The sequence below is a fragment of the Cucurbita moschata genome, unplaced genomic scaffold, assembly GCF_002738365.1.
Source record: "Cucurbita moschata cultivar Rifu unplaced genomic scaffold, Cmos_1.0 Cmo_Scf00008, whole genome shotgun sequence".
NCBI lineage: Eukaryota > Viridiplantae > Streptophyta > Magnoliopsida > Cucurbitales > Cucurbitaceae > Cucurbita > Cucurbita moschata.
The window spans coordinates 3,934,539-3,956,725 of NW_019268524.1; the positions used below are offsets into that span (position 1 = coordinate 3,934,539).

Here is a 22,187-nt window from a genome sequence, read left to right on the forward strand (position 1 = left end):
GAATGTCTTAATCACTGTCACGTTGTTTTAGGTTACAATATATTGATTAATCGTCGTGTTTTAGTTGATTATGGTTATTATTTAGTTAATTTTTAATATAAATTAATACATTTACGATTATTATTTTATATTATATAACTATTTAATCTAAAATTTTAATTATTCATTTTTACGAGAGAGAAGCCAGAGCTATTAATTAATTACACTATAATTTAATTAATATAATAATTGATTTTTTGTTTTCATAAGAAAACTAAAATAATAATTTAATACATTATTTTATTATGTGAGATAGTTAAAAAAAAAATGGGCATGAAATATTTTATGGCTCTAATATGTTTCTTATGTAATTAAAAAAATTTAAAATTTAATAAGATTTTTTTCATCTATTTTAAAGAGATGGCTAAAATTTGTTTTTTTTTTAATTTACAGTAAAAAAAATATACGTTTATTATTTAATAAGAGTTGTTTGAGTTGAGCCTAAAAAATGTATAACCCGAATAATTGGGTTGAGGTAAAAAAACGTCTCACTTGACCCAACCCGATTCATGTAAAAACTTTGTAAAAGAATATGTTCTCAGATTCAACCTCGTAAAATAGACAAAATAATATTTCACATCAAATTCGTTTTTTAAAAAGCAAATGGACGTAGAAATGAAGAATACATTCTCACGCTCGTCTTGACTTAGCTCATAAGAAATTTTTTCGGGCTCTCTCCCCACCGTCCACACTTTAAGGGTGGATCCCTTTCTCGAGAATAATGGACATCTCTAATTTCAATCTTCGAGCCAACCAATCATTCGAGCTTAGCTCAAAAAAAATAAAAAATAATATATATATATTAAAAAATGGAGAATCTAAAAATTACATAAGAAAATAAAAGAAACAAATAAATAAGGAGCGGAAACATCGCGTTGTCGGAGGAGAAGAAATCGACAACAAGAGGGCTCGCCGAAGCAGAAGAACGGAAGCGAAAGAGAAGAGAAGAGAAGAGAAGAGAAGAGAAAAGAAGAGGTCGGAAGATAATTCGAATGGCAGAGGTGAAGCCCGCCGATTCCACCACCACTATCAACGCTTCTCCTAACCATTCCAATCCTGATTACCCGACCGACCGCCCAGTTCGAGTTTACGCCGATGGGATCTACGATCTCTTCCATTTCGGTCACGCTCGCTCTCTCGAGCAAGCCAAGAAATCGTCCGTTTCTTCTCCTTTTCCTTAATTTCTCTTCGCTTTCTTGGTTATTCTTCATGTGCGGCATCTGTGACTGTAGTTTCCATGATTTTTTTGGTTTCTGATACTTTTCGATTTAAGTAATTTAGTTCCTGTGTTTCGCCGGGTCGTAGGAATTGTTGTTTTCTCTTATTGTGATTTTTTTTTCTTTTTCTGATTCATTAGCCTGCTTGATTGTTCTTAATTTTCAGGTTTGCTAACTTGTTTTCACTTGTCCGTGAACTTCTTCTGTTGGGAGAATTGATTTGTTGAATTGACGAGCTGTAATTATTGATCCTTCTTGTAATTTCAGATTCCCGAATACTTATTTGTTAGTTGGATGTTGCAATGATGAGACTACCCACAGTCTTAAAGGGAAAACTGTTATGAATGAAGCTGAACGATATGAATCTCTTCGCCATTGCAAGTATGACTTTTCTCTATTCCATGTATTTTTCTTTACTGGGGCTTTTGAATCTTGAAACATTGATATGTATAGATGTGCTTTTGATACCTACAAACGCTAGTTAGAATGCCTGTTTGAATCCTTTAAATTCAAGTGTAGCTATGATGGACGTGGAATCAATCTTAGTCGCACCGATTCTTCAACGTGATTTTATTTATTTGCTCCTTGTTTCCCCCTCCCTTTTCCGCAGGTGGGTGGATGAAGTGATTCCTGATGCACCCTGGGTGATCTCTCAAGAATTTATTGACAAGCACAAGATTGACTTTGTGGCCCACGATTCTCTTCCGTAAGGATATTATATACTTTATCTCAGTGAACCAAGAGGGTCAAGTAACTTTTGGGCAATGGAGTTTATTTCCTTTTCCACATTTATCTGCATTTCTACCCATCTAATTAGTATAGATTGGATGGTAAAGTGTCTCAGGAAGAGCTTCAATTAGTTGGTCCATGGTATCTATCTGTTCACATTGAATTTATTTGTTAATTCTGTTTTAAATGACCTATGTCATCCTTTCTCTGCCTCGATACAGTTATGCTGATGCTACCGGAGCTGGGAAGGATGTTTATGAATTTGTAAGTTCAGAAGATGGGTTTATCCATTCGATCCACTTGGTGCTTAAGAACATACAATTTCATAGATGGGAACTTTTCCTTTGTAGGTTAAAAAAATTGGAAAGTTCAAGGAAACAAAAAGGACAGAAGGAATATCAACTTCAGACATTATCATGAGGATTGTCAAAGATTATAATCAATATGTTCTGCGTAATTTGGACCGTGGTTATTCGAGGAAAGAGCTTGGAGTCAGCTTTGTGAAGGCATGATATTTTATCTACATTGACCCTTTTTATAACGATAATGCTTATCCTGCTAATCAGCAAAGCTTGATTATATTGATTTTGTTTATTAACAAGCAACTCAATCTTGATGTATTCAATTACCAGGAAAAGCGGTTAAGAGTGAATATGAGATTGAAGAAATTACAGGAGAAAGTGAAGGAACATCAAGAAAAAGTGGGAGAAAAGGTACCCATATCTCATATCTTTATAATAGTCCTATGGATGTGGTAGTTGGGGAGTTCAGATTAGATTATCTGCTTTATAATTCCTCTTATTTCAGGCTATGGGATAGTTGTACCTTAGGTGTAACAAACTTTCTATATGCACAAAAGCTGGTCCGAACACTTACTAATATAACAAAAAAAAGAAAAAAAAAAAGAAAGAAAGAGGAAGCTGGGCAGTCCACTTGCAATCTTGCAAATTTGTTACTAGAATTTGCCTAAAGGCGTGTCTTATGTTTTGTGCATTTTTGCTATGACTTGATAGCTAACCATAAGTTTCAGGAAAAAAGCTAGAGATCTTCACATTAGAGAAAGTCAATATTATTCGATGAAATCCATATTTCTACGGTTTTATTTTTAATAAACTTAGCTATGCACTGTGTGCTTTTGGGCCCACCTTTTTCACCTTGCCTGGTATGTGCATCTTAAGATGCCTAAATGTTTTTACGACCCATAATTATTTGGAACGATCAGATACTTCACTGTCCTTGCACATATGCGAATATGATTTCGTGACCAATTGAAGAACTTAGATGAGATGATTCTATGCTACATTTTGTATCTTCCTGAAATGACTTGAATTAAGACACTAAAAGAGCAAAACACGAAGGAACAACTTGTTGTAAATGTATCTATGGGGTTTGTCTGCCTTCAGTTGATTTTCGAACTTACTCCAAAAATAATGTGGTTTGTGCGGCTGCCTTTCACATTTCTCTCTGTTTTATTTCATTTTGTGATATATTTTCTTAGAAAAGGATTCTAATTGTACATTCATGAAGTTGTCTTTTCAAGTAAGAAAAGTTGACTTTTGAGCCAGCTATCTGCCATGCAAGCATTACAATTCTTTTGGGTTCTTTTTTTGAGCATGTGAAACGATGCCAGATACAGCTGTGCTGATATCAAAGCATGGAATCCTAGTATTTCAATGTATTCACAGACATATTCTTGCTTTTCAATTCTTTCTTAAGCTTGGAAATCCCAATTTTTGTTTTTGTACTAATTCAAGCATTGAAGTTTTTATGGGTAATTGATATTTAGCCCGCCTAATATAGCAAGTTGATTACTTCTTGGGTGTATTCTATTCTCCCCATTGAAGTGAAAAAAGTCCTTTTTTCCACTTCAGTGCTAGCGAGGACTTTATCTGGTTTTGTTAGACCTACAATTATATTTTAGGCTTTATTTACCTCGATCTAATTATGGAGGCAGGATATTTAATTATTGTTTTTTGTTGAAAATGATTGTTCTGGATACTGCAGATTCAAACAGTGGCAAAAACTGCCGGCATGCACAGGAATGAATGGGTGGAAAATGCTGATCGCTGGGTGGCTGGATTTCTAGAGATGTTTGAAGAAGGTTGTCATAAGATGGTAAGTTAATGCACGGATTATCCTGTTCTTCATTTATGTGGCAAGTTTTGAAGTAGATAAGAAAAAGAAAGCATACAAAAACGTACATGGTTTTGTGAATCTTGAACTAAAACAAAAGGGTTAAATCTGAAACATCACGTGTGTATTTAGGGCACGGCCATCAGAGACCGAATTCAAGAGCGGTTAATGGGGGCACAGCAGCAAAAATATCTAGAAAATGGCAAGGACAGTGACTCAGACCTCGAAGAAGAATATTATTACGACGACGACGACGAAGAATATTACGAAGACGACTTCTACGAAGAATTCGAGAAAGACGAGAAGAAAAGGTAGACACGTATTTACATCAAGTTTGAATACATGTCACATGCATAATTTGATGCTTGTTCATGGATTCTACAGTAGTAGTATGTTTCTGCTATATGTTTAGGCGCAGACAGTAAACGTAAACCATAACAGCTAATTTGCCAAAGCAAAAAAGGAAAACAAAAGAGGGGCACTTGGCGGTGAGTTCAGGCACCAATGTGGCTTTTGTGACCCTTTTTAAGATATGTGTTTGTGCATATAGGTTGAAATTTTTTCCCTTGAAGCTTGTAAAACAGGTCGTTTCTTTTCGGGTTTTGTTTGTGAATCGTCGTAATTGAAGAGTTTTGAAGCTTTGGGTTTCCTGTTTGTATGTAATGTAAGAGTGATAAATATGGTTTGATATTATTATATGTATCTTTCTCTTTGTTTTTGGTCATTCTGTAAAGGAGAATTGAAAGGGAATTTGTGAAAAGCATAAGATTAGTGGGATACTTGAAAGGAGGTTGTTTGCTTACCTAAGCTCTCTCTCCTTTTGAAGTCCTATGTTAATCTACAAAGGAATATGGAATCCTATGAACAAGATAATCTTATACTTATGGAAGACTCCTTTTGAGCATCTTAAAAGAATGCAACCTCGCCCATCCATCCTAAAATGAGCCCAGATTCACTTACGTGACTCGATAACCTGACCTACTCGGACTACCAACTTTAAACCATAAAAATTGGGTTGAGAAAATGAGCCCAAATTCACTTACGTGATTCGATAACCTGACAAACTCGTACTATCAACCTCAAACTATAAAAGTTGGGTTGAGTTAGATTCTTTATTTTTTTGTTGGGTCAAGCCAACTCTAAGTCTACTTTTATAAAAATTAAGAATATTTAACATATGTAACTGATGTTCGTGATGAGTTATAATTTAAGTGTTGGATATTTAAACTCTCTGAAGCTTTAACTATTAATGCAATATGTGAATAAATATGATTTTTTTAAAAATAATTGAAAAAAATAACCTGACAATCTAATCCAACCCAACCAAACTAAAAAATAGAAAGTTGGATTGGATTGTAAATTGTATTAGAAGTTGCTCAGATCACCAACCCAACCAACTTAAAATTTCGGGTTAGTCTAAATTTTTTTCAATTCAACCCAACCCAACTCGTATATAGCTGTAGTATATTGGTTAGTTTCCGTGACATGTAAGAAAATGGTGTGTAATAGTAAAAAAAAAAAAAAAAAGTAAAGATATTAATAATTATGCCAATCATATTCAAATGAAAAGAAGATTTTTTAATTAGAAAAATATCTTCACCAGATATATATATATATTTTTTTAAAAAAAATTCCCCATATTCAAATCCTTCATCTAAATTCTAAATATCAATCTCTTTTTATTTATTTATTTATTTTAATGACATAATCAACCTCTAAAAATTGGATGAAAACGATGCTTTAGAAAACACTTTCTCTACCTATTTTCATAGCTAGAGGCCAAGGAAAGACGAAATCGAGCATACAAGTTGGATTGTGGATAACTTTATCGGCATTGAACGGATTCACATTAAATGTTTTCTCCCACGATGAGCCTTATTCTAGTAGAGGGTCGTCAACTAACCTCTAGTGACGTTTTTCCTTAGAGCTTTGACTTACATAGGCACGACAGTTGATTCAGGAGTCTCGTCCCTTATGTTCCACTAAAACAGTTTTCATGAGGTACTGTATTGAAATAAATCACGAACCATTAAGAAGTTTCCATTCAATCCCGAACAGCTCCTTTTCGGTGGAGAAGGAAAATAATATAAAAATTGAAACTTAGGTTAAAATTTTAATATATGGGAATAAATTTAATGGTTGGATGCAGTTTAGAATATTTTTGGTGCACCAATTAATTTACTGTTATTAATGATTCAATGTCAGCCTATAACGTCTAGATCCGCTGGTAGAGACGGATAAAAATGGATCGGAGAATAAAAAATAATATAAATTATGTGCAAAAAATTCAAATTTATTAATGATATTTTTTGTAGAAAATAAAAAGGAAAAAAAAAACCTTTTGGAGTCCTCCAAAAAGCCACGTACTTTATTCCAATTCTACCCTTCTCTACTCCACTCCTCTCACCTGTCTGTCATGTTTCGCTCTCTCACCGTCCAATCAACGGCCACAAATTTTTTCTTTTCTACTGTTTTAGTAAGCATTTTTGAATTAAAAAATTAAATATGTAATTTAATTTTTTATTTTTTTGGGAGAAAATAATATATGCTTTTAATTAAATTTATGCATGTTTTGATATTTTTTTAGTTAATTAAAAACATTTTTTTAAAAGAAAATTTCTTTTTGAATTAAGAAATTTATTTATTTTTCTAATATTAAGATATATTTTATTAAAATTTTATAAAAGAATTTAAGTTTGATATTTTAGCTCGTAAGGCTTGATTTTGTACTATTTTAATCAATCCCGTCATTTTTTTTTATTACTATTGTAGCTAATAAGCTAACGGGACAATATTTTTTATTATAAAAATTAAGGAGAAAACGACGAGTGAAAAAGAAGAGGAAAGAGAAGAAAGAATACGAAGAAACGAATGAGAAGAAAGAAAAGATGTGACGGTACCCATGAATGAAAGGAGGAAGAAAGACGAGAAAGAAATATGAGAAATTATATATATATATTAATAAAATTATTGTTACGTCAGCTTCCATTATGTCTTAAAAGAAAATTCGTGAAAGAGACCAAAATAATACTGACATAAACCCGAGATAAATATGGAGTTTAAAATTGTAAGGATACCAAATTCAAAATTTAATTTATTTTTCTTTCTAAAATTTATAAAGATAATATTTTAAAATGAAAACACCAAATAAATACATCTTATAGATATTAAATTATTAAAAAAAAATTAATAATTGCATTTTTTTTTTACTAAATATAAAGTGAAATGTAGGAAATATTATAATATTTTGTGTTGTTTATTTCCTAAAAAAGCGTGGGAAGAATTTATCGTGCTAAAAAAAATACGAAAAAAATTAAAATTTTGGTAAGAATTTAATATCTATAATTTTATGAATTTGAATAAAACTGTCTAAAAATAAATAAATTAATTAAAATTTTATTTCCTAAAAAACTATTATCTTAAAAAAAAAAAAATTTACTGTCAATATAGGATGAAAACTGTCTATCTACCTCTTATAGATTATCTTCAAACTTTTTAATGTTACTTTTGAAAGTTTAGGGTATTTTTGAAGTGTGATACTAACGGTATTTTTGAACAGTTGAATTTTTTTTTTAAGTGTTTTTGAAGTTTTTAAAAAAATAAAACATTTGAGAATAAAAGGGTATTTTTTGAAGCACTTTTGAAAATTAAAGGTATATATATATACATATATGTATATAGGTTATATATATATATCTATATATTAACGGTTTTCATTCAAATTGTAGTAGATTCAGCTGATTATTCCATGAGAATAACTGAGATGACACGAGACAATGTAAGCATAAACTCAATTGATATAAAATACGAATCGTCGATCTAAAGGTTATAAATTCAAAATTCTCACATTCCGAAGACAAAAAGAACAAAGTAGACGAAATTAAGAATATTTATATGACCTGAGAACCCAATTAACTCCAATCACTCAACCCAAACTATAAAAGTTTGGTCAGGTTAGATTTTTTTCGATTTGGATTGAGTTGAATTTTTAAAAATTCAAAAAATCGGGTCAATTGGTGGATAGACATTCTTTTGGTCAGGTCCACTCAATCAACGTAAAAAAACAGATTAACAACCCAACCCTACCAAACCTTACTTTTAAGATTATTATAAAAATTAAGAATATACGACGTTTGTAACTAATCTTAGCCATGCGTTATGACTTGTAAATATTTGATATTTAAATTTTATAAAATTTTAGTTATTAATATAACATGATATACAGTGGATAAGTATAATTAAAAAAAGAACAACCCGACAACCTAACCCAATTCAACTCGAAAATAGAGAATTGAGTTAGGTTAGATTGTAAACTCGAACTATTACTCAAGTCATCAATCCAATCAACTCAAAATTTTGGACTGGTCCTAAAATTTCTCTACCCGAGCACGCGTATAACCCTAGCTAATATATATATATATATATATATATGAATGAGTATTTTAGTAAGGGTTGTACACGATTATTACTTCCAAGGGAGCTCTGTTATTGTTTGTGCCAGCTATTAGTTTGACAGCTGGTTTAATATGTCCAAATTTTTTCAATTTTTCAGCCAATTACAAAAATACCTCAATTATTACCTCATAAAAATAAATAAAATTTAAAATTTTCATCTTAGATTCCAGTCCCAATCAAAATTATTAGATTAGATTCTTAATTTATTAATTTAATTTATATTATTCAACAACATTACTTTATGTTTTAAAATATACTATTAATTATATAATCATTTAATATTATAAAGTCTATATTAATTCATTTTTCTCAAAAAAATAAAAATTAACGCCCTCATTTTATTAATAATGTCAACCCATAATGTCAATACAATACGAGCATAACTAAAAATAATTATCCAGAATCATAGACGACTTAAAAAAAAAAAAAACCGATTCTAATGACATTATATCAGAACATAAAATAAACTACAACGATAGCACGATATCGCAATTCTCAACTATCAACGAGCTCGACAATGCGATATTAATAATAAAAAACGATTGATATTATAATCTAACGTGTTCGAGTCAATTTCTTGACAATTTCAAATATAATTTATTAATAAATAAAAATAGTGATTATCTGTAAATATTAACTAAAATTAGAAAAGGATAAGCTAAGCTATATAATTTGGAATTTAAAAAATAATGAAACTTGGCTTCATAATATTTTAATTAATATACAAAATTAGAAAATAATAAAATTTGTTGCAAGTAAGCTCAAAATTAATTTATTATTATCCAAAGTATCTCCCATGTAATAAAATATTCATCCTTGTTACTAACCTCATGATTTGCACCCTTTATTTTTCTCATATATATTTTTAATTTTATTTTGATTATTTAACGATTTAGACTTTATAATAATTTATAAACACGTCCTCTGTTAAATATTTAACTTATCTCTAAGGTAATATAATACGGAAATTACCTCTACAATGCAATTTACCAACCTTATTTAATCCAAGCTTGTCACAATCATTACATAAAAATAATAAGTGATACACGAATTTCATTGGAAATGTCTAAAATACCCTTAAATCGAAGAAAGCTAAAGAAAAACGAACAAATTTGAGTATGAAGTGGACAAAATTCAACATGGACAAAAAAAAAACAGACAAAACCCATCGAATTATATTCAAATTGGTGTAAAATAGGCAAACTGAACCAAATTGATGATGGGGTATTATAAATCGGAAGAATCGAGGAATAAACGACGCAGGGACCCAGCTGACGGAATCAAAATAGTAGTAGACGTTGCTGACTGTGGGGACACGTGAGCAATGGATGATGGGCAGAGGTAAGAGTTGTTGAGGACATTACGTAAGAATTGACGAGCTACGAGTGAGAACGGGGCGCAGCTTGAGTGGTGGTTAGTTTCTGTGAGCTCGATTTTCAGTGTTATAAATAAGTTACAAAATTAATTTTTTTTATAAAATTTAAAATTAAAAAAGTTGGTGTAACTAGATAACGTGTGAAAGAGTCCCTAATTCAAAAATTAGAAAAAAAAGAAAAAAAAATGAGAAGAATATGGCGGAGATTATTATTAAACGGAGGGCAAAATTGGAAATTTAGTAAAATTACATAAAAATGTCGACATTTGAATTTGACTTCAACGATTTATTCCAAGTCATTCGACACTCTCGCCGGTGAATTAAGCACATGTCGACATCCTTTCGCCATGCCAATTAATAACATTTTAATTAAATAATTAATTAATTAAATCTCATTAGCGAAATAATATAATTTATTTTCAATGCCTATATCTGAACATGGAAATTTCCACGTCCGGAGAAAACTCTTTAAATCCCAACTGTAATTCATCTTCTTCAACGAAAAGGAAAAAAAAAAAAGCCCTAAATCCATAACCGTTCTAATCGGCCATGGCAATGGCGACCTTCAAGCTTCATCCTCTTCTTCTCGTTTTTCTTGTTCTGTTTCTTCTGCTTATTCCTTCACTGATTGCGGCACAGGAAGAGTGTAACTGTCCTGAAGAAGAAGACGAAGGAATCCGAAACAAACCGCTAGCCCTAAAATACAAAATCGTCGCCATAGCTACGATTCTTGCCGCTGGATTAATCGGAGTTTCTATTCCGATGCTCGGTAAGGTGATTCCTGCTTTGAGTCCTGAGAAGGAGATTTTCTTTGTTATTAAAGCCTTTGCCGCTGGTGTCATTTTGGCTACTGGATTCATCCATGTTCTTCCTGATGCTTACGAGAGTTTGCAATCGCCGAAACTGAAAGAGGATCCCTGGGCGAAGTTTCCGTTCACTGGCTTGGTGGCTATGGTGGCGGCTATTGGTACTTTAATGGTGGATGCCGGTGCTAGCTCTTATTATACTCGTCTTCATCTGAAGAAGGCTCAGCCTGAGATTGATGAAATGAACGGCAGAGCTATCGAAGCTCATATTCCTGTTCATACTCACGGCGGGCATGGCCACGCTCATGACTCCTCTGATGTCACTGGAACACCGGCGGAGATTCTCCGGCACCGCGTGATCTCTCAGGTAAACAGAATCGGAAGAAATTGAAACCGGATTTCGCTATCGATGTTGTTCGTACTACAGATTTTGAGAATTGAAATCCAGAAATTGTTTAATTGGTTTAATTGTAATGGTGTGTTTGTGTAGGTACTGGAGCTGGGGATAGTGGTACATTCGGTAATTATTGGGATCGGTTTGGGCGTTTCTGAAACTCCCAAAACCATTAGGCCTCTAGTGGCGGCCATTACTTTTCATCAGTTATTCGAGGGCATGGGCTTGGGAGGATCCATAGCTCAGGTATTTTCTTTTTATTCTTTTAGGTTAAATTAATAAAATTATCTCTAACTCCTTCATATAAAATTAAAAAAAAAAAAAAATCATTTTAATTTGAAACATTTCAATAATACCCTTTTAATTTTTAAAATTTTCAATAATAACTCCAAAATTTTTAGAAATTTAAGCTTGATCTCACTTAGGGGAATGAAACAAAGGACGTGGAAACCCTTCCAAAGCTGACAGTGATGCCTTTCTAATTGTGAAGCTGACAGTGATACATAACGTTCTACCGTGGACTATTATAAGTAATATTAGAGTATGAAGAACTCTAGGTCTTCAAAAGGGAGTGAGCTGTGAGATCCCACATCGATTGGAGAGAAGAAATTGGTTTGTTACAAATAGTATTAGAACAGTGGGTCCTCAAGAGGGTGAGCTGTGAGATCCCACATTGGTTGGAGAGAAGTGGGTCCTTAAGAGGGTGAGAAAACATTCTTACAAGGGTGAGGAATGGAAACATTCTTACAAGGGTGAGGAATGGAAACATTCTTACAAGGGTGAGGAATGGAAACATTCTTACCAGGGTGTGGAAATCTCCCCCGGCTATATATTGGGCCAAAATGACAAAATATTGGGCTTGAGCTATTACAAAACCGCGGTCGGACTTTATTACAAAAGGATACCCTTAACTTTTTTTTATATAGTTTTAAATTAAAAAAAATACAATTATGTCAGTATTTTATAAAAGAAATAATATATAGATACCATGTGGATGTACATGTTGGTGGGTTGTATAGTCAAATATGTGAATTAAATATGGGACCTATGGTTGGTGGGTTGTGTCATCAGAGTTATGTACATTGGTTGACTTTGGTGCCCACTGAAATTGACACCAATTCTCAAATATTTCTTCCTAATCACATCCATAAACCTTATTTAAAACTAAAAAGAAAGAAAAAAACAAATCATTAAGCAATCAAACATCCCATAGTTTCGTTGAAAATTAGAGCATATTAAATTATGTTCACTTTGCTGATTCTTCTTCTTGCTTTTCGCACCTACCTTATAATATTTTATCATTATTCTTCCAAATTCAACTATTTAATTACTTATATCTTTTTTTAATTTTCAACCTTAAATAGTCATTTTCAACCTTAAATAGCTCTAAGCCCGAAAAATAGCCCAAGCCCACGCTTGCCTGTTACGTAAAATTATGTTTTTTAAACTCAACCCAACCCTTTTACTAGGAAGAAGTTTCTACGTTATTATAAGAAATCTTTGTTTTCCTCTAGTAGTTTGTTTCACAACCTCGAGGGGCAAACCCTTGAATTAAATACCCAAAGAGATAATATTGGTTAGCGGTGAACTTGGACTATTAGTATTTTAGTACTTATATTCCAATGGAATGAATTTAGGTTTTTTGTGCTTTTAATGAATCGCAAACTAGTTTGATGCTCTATGACCAATTGTTCAAAAAAATACTTCCCATATTTGTTAATGTGATGTCCCACGTTGATTGGGGGAGGAGAACAAACCACCATTTATAAGGGTGGGCGTTTTAAAATCTTGAGAGAAAGCCCGAAAGGAAAAGCCCAAAGAAGACAATATCTACCGGCGGTGGATTTGGGCCGTTATAGTTAAGTCTTTTTGTGTAAATTTTGGTGACATATTTACATTATGACTTTTATTGATGAAAATTATTACAACTCAAAACTTATATCAAATGTGTTAGGTCATGGGCTTAGTATTGGACGTTAAACTAGCTTAATCTAGACCTAATCCAATTAAGTCAGTGTGACCCAACGTCGAGACATATGTTAGACTAGTGGTTTAGTGTTAAACTAGCTCGACCTAGACCTAGTCGAGTTAAGTCAGTTCGGCGAGACTCAATCTTGAAACATATTTAAATCAAATCATTTCTATATTGTTGGAATATAAAACCGAGGGGGTTAAATTGGTTTGAAACATGCAGGCAAAGTTCAAGAACAGCGCAACAATAATAATGGCGCTATTCTTCTGTCTGACAACGCCAATTGGGATAGTAATAGGCATTGGAGTAACAAACGGTTACGACGAAGAGGACCCAAAAGCACTGATAGTAGAAGGGATATTGAACGCAGCTTCAGCAGGTATCTTAATCTATATGGCTCTTGTTGATCTGTTGGCTGCCGATTTTATGAACCCAAGAATGCAGAGTAATGGAAAACTTCAATTTATGGCCAATCTTTCTCTTATTCTTGGAGCTGCCTTGATGTCTTTACTCGCTATCTGGGCTTGAAAATTGACTCTTTTTTTGCTGTTCTTTAGCAATTTTTATGTCTTCCTTAGAGAGAAGGATGGATGGATAGATGTTTTGTGGCTCATGATTTGATTATACAGTTCCTCTTAGCCAATTGGTGGAGCGTTCATGTGAGTTTGTTTTGAGTTTGAAGATTATATTCGAGAAACTGATGTAAAATAATTTGGAATTATAAGTTTCATGAATAGCCGTGAAATGTTTGTTTTGCGAATGAATTTGTTGTATAAAATATGGGTATTCCATATAGAGATATTTAGATGACTCGATATCTCGAACAATTTGAATTACTCTGTTGAGCTGTTTTGGGTTGTATGTATTTTTTTTTTCCCGGTTTGAGTTGAGTTGAATTTGTAAAAAATTGATTTGGTTCGTGGGTTGAAACTTGTGACATATAAGTAAACGAGTGGTTTATGAACTCCAATGTGTACCTATACTAACAAAGTGTATTTTTTTTTTGTGGCTCAATTATAAGTACTTTAAGGCTAAATATGCACAATTTTATATTGGGTGACATCCGACGTGAGATGACTGGTGTTGGTTGATGGGGTAAATTTCATTATTAGAAGTAAAGAGTAAGTAATGTGACTATATTGTAAGTGAAGACCGGAGTTATTGAGTGTTGAATTTGGATTCCGAATCTCTACTTGACTTGAGACTTGAAATGAATTGTGTTGGTTGATGGGGTAAGCTTTATTATTAGAAGGAAGAAGTAAGGAACGTGACCATGTTGAAAGAGAACATTAGAGCCATCACGTGACCATGTTGAAAGGGAACAGCAGAGCCATCACGTGACCATGTTGCAAGGGAACATCAGAGCCGTGACCATGTTGTAAGAGAACATCAGAGTCGTGTTGAGATAAGTGTAGAGAGTTGACTGATAGATAAGTCCACTAAAAAGACAACAAGTCAACGTCATGGAAAAAGAAGAACGAATAGTGTTGACTTGATATGTCAGTGTCAAATGTCAAATCAGGAAGACTACCAAATTATTTGAAATACTTCCTAAATCAAAGGCAATGGTAGGTCCGCCTGTGACAGTTTGATCCTCACCGTCCAATGAGAAGCTCGCTCACCATTTTTCTTTTTCTTTTTTTTATTTTAATTTTTCAACGACTTTGACTTCTGGTCCACCCTCAAATTCCATTACGACCGCGTTGTGGGGACACTGAATTTAAAAATTGAATGCAAAATTAATTATTATCACGGAAATTTTTGACATTTAAAGTTGTAATTTCTGACTTTCGGAATAAAAATATCCCATGATAGGTCGCCACCAAAGAGTTTGTAGCCAAAACGATACCTTACACTCAAGTCAGTCAACCTTACACTCAAGTCAATTACGATTTCATTGTCATGAACTCATTTTTCAAGTTAGAATTTCAGATCGTGACGAATAAGTCAAAAGTGATGTTTGAGTTTATTACAAACAGCAAATGGGTATGAGACATGACAAGTGTCCCAAGACGATCCCCTCTGGCCTCTGTATTTGAGTACTCACCCACACGACCAGTGGTCAACAGTAACTTAAAAAAAAAAAAAAGTACAAATATTCGTAGTAGAGCAACCTACTTGTAGGCTCAATCACATTCTTATCTTGGTAGATTACTACGAGTTTTTCTCTATTCGAATTTAAGCTCTATGGTTATATGAGCTTTTTGGGAGGGTTCGAAGATCCAAGCGGTGCTCTAGTTACCCATTAGACTACAGACCTAAACAGTTTGTTTTATCTAGATAGTAAATGACTGACATCGTGGGTTGAGACACTAACACAATGATCGAGCCGATTAAGTGCAACTTCAATGATTTGATTCGAATCGAACCGATTAGGCATGATTGCATCAATGAAACGATTAAGTGCATTAAAAGAAGATCCACTCTCCATCATCGCCTTCTTGCTTTCCTCACCCTTAACCATTAACGCCCTTTTAAGCTCATCCGACCTCTCCATCAGCCTTCTAATGGCGCCCTCGATCTTCTCCGCCGTCAAAACAGCCTCCTCCTCCTCCGCCACCATCATACTGTAATCCAACGAAACCTCCACCGCCACTCCCAACTCCACCCCCATCTCAAACGCATTCACCTGCTGCTCCGCGTACATCGGCCACGTCGCCACCGCCACCGCATTCCACAAACTCTCCAGCACCGAGTTCCACCCACAGTGCGATACAAACCCTCCCGTCGCCGGATGCTTCAATATCTCCACCTGCGGGGCCCACCCTATCACTTTTCCGATCCCACCCGTCCGATCTACGAACCCCTCTGGTAATACGCTCTCCGGCGGAGTCTGCCGTATCGCCCAAATGAACCGGACTCCGGTTCGCTCTAACGCTTCGGCGATCTCCTTGGTCTGAGATTCATTGAAGCTCCCCATAGTTCCGAAACAGAGGAATACGACCGACGACGGCGGCTGCTCATCCAGCCACTTCATGATTTCCTCCCCACTTTCTCCGATTTGGGGGTTTTTCTTCTGATTTAAAATGGGTCCGACGGCGTACACCGGCGGGAGCCTCTGTTCGGCGAACCAGTGAATCGCGTCGGGTTCGAGCTCGAAAAATGTATTGATTAGAAACCCATTTGCTTCTCTGTATCTCCGAGTGAGGGCGTGCGTCCATTCAGTCGCTTCTCTGTCTATAAACATGGTGGAAATCACTTTCCTCGGAATCGGATTCCTAAAACAGGGGACGGCGAACTCTGTGGCGGAGTTTAGTAACCGGTCCATGTCGTGATTGAACTCATTGTCGTAGAGCTCTTGGAGATGGAAGAGGAGGGCTAGAAAGGAAGCGCTGGAAGTGTAGTGTTGTGCGCCGAAAGCGGAACAAATGTACTCACAACACCAAAGTTACTCAAGACATACAATATGACACTCAAAACTTAATGATTTCAACAGCAGAAAGAATGGCATTATATAGCCTTCTGCTAAACCTAAAGATAAACTAACAAGCCAAAAAAAGACCTTGAGAATAGGTCTTGGTCCTAGAGAATAGGACTTATGACAGTGTTCAACAATCTCCACCTTGTCATAAGATCTCCAAGTTGATAGCTAATTTGGTTGCTACCATGTCAACACACTACTCCCTTCCGACGTTGATGAAATCTAAACAATGCCAGAACTTTTCACGAGTGATCACCTTTGTCAACATATCAGCAGGGTTATCAGCAGTTCCAATTTTTAATAACCGAATATCCCCTTTGCTAATAATTTCTCGAATAAAGTGAAAACGGACATCAATGTGTTTTGTACGAGCATGATGGACTTGATTTTTTGACAAGCAAATAGCGCTCTGGCTATCACAAAATACATCTATATGTTCCTGCAAAATACCCAAGTCATTGATCAAACCATGCATCCAAATAGCTTCTTTAAAAGCTTCTGTTACTGCCATATACTCTGCTTCAGTGGTAGACAATGCAACAGTAGACTGCAATGTTGAACGCCAACAAACAGGTCCCCCAGCCATAGTAAATAAATAACCCGTAGTAGATCGTCGCTTATCCAAATCACCAGCATAATCAGAATCCACATAACCAACTACACGATTGTCAAGATTAAACATTTCTTGTTTTTGAAACTTAATACCAACATCAATAGTGCCAAGAATGTACCTAAGAATCCATTTTACAGCCTGCCAATGCTCTTTACCAGGATTATGCATATAACGACTCACCATGCTTACAGCGTGTGAAAGATCAGGTCGAGTACACACCATAGCATACATCAACGCACCAACAGCATTTGTATAAGGGATGTTCTCCATATACCTTTTGTCATCATCAGAACTTGGACACATGGAAGCACTAAGCTTGAAATGAGGAGCAAGTGGAGTACTAACGGGTTTGGTTGAATTATTCAAACTAAATCTTGACAATACCTTGCGTAGATATTGAGACTGAGTCAACCAGACTGTACCTTTTTTCCGATCTCGCTCTATCTCCATTCCAAGTATTTTCTTTGCATTGCCTAAGTCTTTCATTTCAAATGTTTTAGAAAGCTCATCTTTGAGCTTATCAATCTCCATCTGTCTCTTTGAAGCAATTAACATATCATCAACATATAAGAGCAAATAGATAAACGATCCATCATCGAGACACCGATAATACACACAATGGTCAAATTGACTATGAGTATACATATGCTCTACCATGAAATGATCAAACCTTTTATACCATTGGCGAGGGGATTGCTTCAGCCCATACAAAGATTTCTTCAATCTGCATACTAAATGTTGCTGTCCAACTACTTGGAAACCAACTGGTTGCGCCATATATATTTCTTCTTCCAAATCTCCATGCAAAAAAGCAGTTTTTACATCAAGTTGTGCAAGCTCAAGATTAAATTGAGCAACCAAAGCCAACAAAATTCGAATGGAAGAATGCTTTACCACAGGTGAGAAAATTTCATTGTAATCAATACCTTCCTTTTGTGCGTAACCTTTAGCCACAAGTCGAGCCTTATAACGTATACCAGAAGAGTCTTCCTTTTTTGCAAAAACCCATTTACAACCAATTTCCTTCTTACCTTTTGGAAGTTGTACCAAATCCCAAGTTTGATTTATCTCCAATGATGCTATCTCCTGATTCACAGCCTCTTGCCAGTGTAAGCTATCCGGGCTCTGAATAGCATCTTTGTAGCTGTTAGGAACTCCATCAATCAAAGAGAAAGCATATGCTATCGTATCATCAAACCTTGCAGGTTTTCGAATTACCCTTCGTGGTCTATTCTTGGCGATTGACTCAGGTTCCTCCACTCTTTCATTCACAAGGCTTTGCTCCTCAAGACTTTGCTCTTTTTGTTCTAAGACATCAAAGTTATTATTTACCTGATCAATAGGTTCTTCGGTAGGAGTATCCACATCAGGAGAGAACACCACCTTCTCCACCTGCTTCAATGCCTCGTCATTATTTTCAATTTTCTGCAAAAACATTCCAGACTCATCGAATGTCACATCTCGACTATTAACAATTTTACTTGTTTCTGGACACCATAACCTATAGCCCTTCACACCTTTGCTAAAGCCCATAAACTTGGCTTTTTTTGCTCTAGGATCCAATTTTGAGTTTGTCACATGATAATAAGCAGGACACCCAAACACATGCAATTTATCATAATCACTAACAGGACTACCTGACCATACCTCAAGCGGAGTTCTCCCACCGTTTCCAGAAACAGGTAAACGATTCACCAAGTGAACTGCATAACTGAGAGCCTCAGCCCAAAATGCCTTACTCAATCCTGCTTGAGACAATATGCATCGAACCTTCTCTATTAATGTCTGGTTCATTCTCTCAGCAACTCCATTTTGTTGTGGCTTACCAGGAACAGTGAAGTGTCGAACGATCCCTTCATCTCGGCATATTTTAAGGAATGGATCATAAGTATATTCTCCCCCGTTGTCTGATCTCAGCTTTTTGATTTTCCTATCCGTCTGATTCTCTACCATTTTCTTCCACTCTAGGAAGATTTGGAGAACCTCGTTTTTGTGCCTCATGGGATACATCCAAACTCTCTTCGAGTAGTCATCAATAAAGGTGACAAACCACCTCTTTCCTCCCAATGAGACATTCTTTGTGGGACCCCATACATCGGTGTGAACATAATCCAAAATACCCTTTGTTTGGTGTATAGCTGTACCAAACTTCACATTTTTTTGTTTACCAAATATACAATGTTCACAGAAATCAATTTTTCCAGTTGTGGCACCCTTAAGGACTCCTTGGTTCACCAATGTCTGAAGCGCCTTCTCACCAGCATGCCCGAGTCGCATGTGCCATAATTTCGATATGTCTTGTTCTTTCGAACTTGCCATAGCAGCATGCCCAATTATTGTGGTTCCGTTGAGGTAGTATATGCTACCTCTTCTAGTTCCTGTAATTGCCACCAAAGCTCCACGAGCTACTTTCAAATTCCCTCCTTCCAAAATGATGCGATAACCACTCGCATCCAAAACGCCAAGTGAAATCAAGTTTTTCTTCAAGTCAGGAACATACCTCACATCTTTGAGTTTTCGTATAACCCCATCAAACATCTTGATTTGTACTGAGCCGATTCCCATTATCTTGCAAGTACTATCATTGCCCATATAGACAACTCCACCATTGAACTTTTTGAAGTCCAAAAACATCTCTTTGTTGGGACACATATGATAGGAGCACCCAGAATCAAGAATCCATTCAATGGTTTGGCTGGCTGATAGGGAGATTGTCAAGGCATCATCTGTATCAGTGTCGTCATCTTTAACCACATTGGACTTCGACCCCTTCTCTTTTAAGATCGAACAATCTTTCTTCCAATGGCCTTTCTGTCGACAATATGCACACTCATTTTTATCAAGTTTTCTCCAATTATCAGATCTACCTCTCGACTTTAATCGAGACTCTCCACATTCGTTCCTTTTCCAGGTAGAAGTTCTTCCATGAGCAGTGAGAACATTTGAGCTAGAGCTTTGATACGTCTCCTTTTCCTTCTTTCGCATCTCATTGTTTATTAAGGCATTTGAAACATCTTCAAAATCAATATTAGTGATTCCATGTAGTAGGGTTGTTACTAAAAACTCGTAGGATTCCGGCAAAGAGTTTAATAACAACAACGCCTTGTCCTCGTCATCAATCTTAACATCAAGATTGAGCAAATCAGTGATGATTTTGTTAAAATCATCCAAATGCTCAGCCATTGAGATACCTTCCTTGTAGTCAAAACGGAAGAGTTTCTTCTTCAAATAGAGTTTATTTTCCACACTCTTCCTCATATATTTCGCTTCAAGCTTGTCCCATAATTCTTTCGCCATGGTAACCTTCATAAATGGATATTTCTGATCCTTGCCAAGACAGGATCGAATAATTCCACAGGCTTGCCGATTTAATTTTGTCCATTCTGCTTCTGTCATATCTTCAGGCATCTCCTCTTGGAGAGAAACATCGAGGTCTTGCATGACCAGCAAATCGCTAACTTCGCCTCGCCAAACACCAAAATTATTGGTTCCATCAAATTTTTCTACTTCGAGATTGGAACTCCACACTCTCGATCCACGTCGTGATGGTTCGGCCATTTGCAATAATTAATCTGGATGTAACTCAAAAACACAATTCTTGAAAACTGATTTCCAAGAGAATAAACACGATTGTGAGCACGTCTAATGGTCGATGAGGCCCAAACTTTCACAATACCCCCAAATACCACAACCTGGCTCTGATACCACTTGTTGTGCGCCGAAAGCGGAACAAATGTACTCACAACACCAAAGTTACTCAAGACATACAATATGACACTCAAAACTTAATGATTTCAACAGCAGAAAGAATGGCATTATATAGCCTTCTGCTAAACCTAAAGATAAACTAACAAGCCAAAAAAAGACCTTGAGAATAGGTCTTGGTCCTAGAGAATAGGACTTATGACAGTGTTCAACATGTAGAACACGAACGTAGGGACTCCAAATTGGTTGGCTACATCCACCATGGGAATGCAGAACATGTCGACGACGAACCCAGCAAGTGTCGGGGAGTCCGGTCCTCCGTCCGGGGCGGAGGTGAGGTTAGCGACGGCCGTGGCAACGTTTTGTTTCTGAGATTGGACGAGGGGGTCAAGGAGGAGGGTCCTTTTGGTGCCGTTGGGGATGGGTTGTTCCGGGAGGGTGATGAATCGGATCCGGTCGGAAGCAGAGGAGGAACAGAGGGATTGGATTAGAGGGGCAGATTTGGTGGGGAAAGGGAGTTTGATTATGAGAATGGTGATTGAGAGTGGAAGGTGTCGAGTTGTGAGGAGGTTGGCCAGGTGGACGGCGGCGGTGAGGTGGCCGATGACCGGCGTCGGGATGAACACCAGCTCCAGCTTCTTCATTTTCAGCACAGGACAGAGGAGGGTATTTGTGTAATTATATTGAAGTTTTTAACAGAGATGGATGACGTCATGGCTTCGCTGTGCCTTTGGATAAAGAATTAATATTTATAGTGATAATAATATATTATGGTTGGGGAATCAAATAATTGACAACTACTAGGGATCGATAAGGTAGGATCCGGTTGAGCTTAGAAATGTCCACTGGGCGCGTGAAAGGCTAGACAATAAGTGAACCTTAAACGCTAAACCCTAAACCCTAAAGTGCATGTTGATTAAGGTTGACAATGCAACAGCTCAAGCCACCGCTAGTAGATATTATCATTTACGGGTTTTACTTCAGAGTTTTAAAATGTGTTTGATAGGGAGAGATTTCCCACTTTTTACATGTTTTGTTCTTCTCTCTAATTAATGTGGGATCTCACAATCCATCATCTTCAGGGTCCAATGTCCTCGTTGACACTCCATTTGGATTGGACCAGGTCGGGTCAAGTCGAGCTAAGGAAATACTCTATTAGGAATAACCCACTTGAACTTCGTTGGCAAAGCTTTTCAAAGCTAACTCAACACCTTCAAATTCTTCACTCACGTCTCTCGTGTCCATGACCAATCCATCAATATACACAAATTCAAACAACAATTCAAACTTTCGATCTCTTCTTTGATATTTGCACTTTTAAAACATCA

The 22,187-nt window shown here is 35.8% G+C and overlaps 3 protein-coding genes across 3 annotated transcripts; 2 read left to right on the top strand and 1 right to left on the bottom strand.

Moving 5' to 3' along the window:
• The first annotated feature begins 895 nt into the window (after nt 1-895).
• On the top strand, nt 896-4,837 carry LOC111445839 (choline-phosphate cytidylyltransferase 2-like). Its single transcript, XM_023084351.1, has 8 exons — nt 896-1,195; nt 1,524-1,637; nt 1,867-1,962; nt 2,207-2,249; nt 2,336-2,491; nt 2,618-2,698; nt 3,990-4,100; nt 4,251-4,837. Exons 1-8 carry the CDS (start codon nt 1,032-1,034, stop codon nt 4,431-4,433), a joined length of 948 nt encoding a protein of 315 aa, XP_022940119.1. The 5' UTR covers nt 896-1,031; the 3' UTR covers nt 4,434-4,837.
• Nucleotides 4,838-10,393: 5,556 nt separating this feature from the next.
• LOC111446315 (zinc transporter 3-like) lies at nt 10,394-14,003 on the top strand. Its single transcript, XM_023085075.1, has 3 exons — nt 10,394-11,121; nt 11,245-11,394; nt 13,343-14,003. Exons 1-3 carry the CDS (start codon nt 10,498-10,500, stop codon nt 13,646-13,648), a joined length of 1,080 nt encoding a protein of 359 aa, XP_022940843.1. The 5' UTR covers nt 10,394-10,497; the 3' UTR covers nt 13,649-14,003.
• A 1,218-nt stretch (nt 14,004-15,221) lies between these two features.
• On the bottom strand, nt 15,222-21,837 carry LOC111446316 (anthocyanidin 3-O-glucosyltransferase 2-like). Its single transcript, XM_023085076.1, has 2 exons — nt 21,075-21,837; nt 15,222-16,460 (listed from the first exon to the last, which is right to left on the bottom strand). The coding sequence occupies exons 1-2, from the start codon at nt 21,501-21,503 to the stop codon at nt 15,393-15,395; spliced, it is 1,497 nt and encodes a 498-aa protein (XP_022940844.1). The 5' UTR covers nt 21,504-21,837; the 3' UTR covers nt 15,222-15,392.
• Between the last annotated feature and the right edge of the window lie 350 nt (nt 21,838-22,187).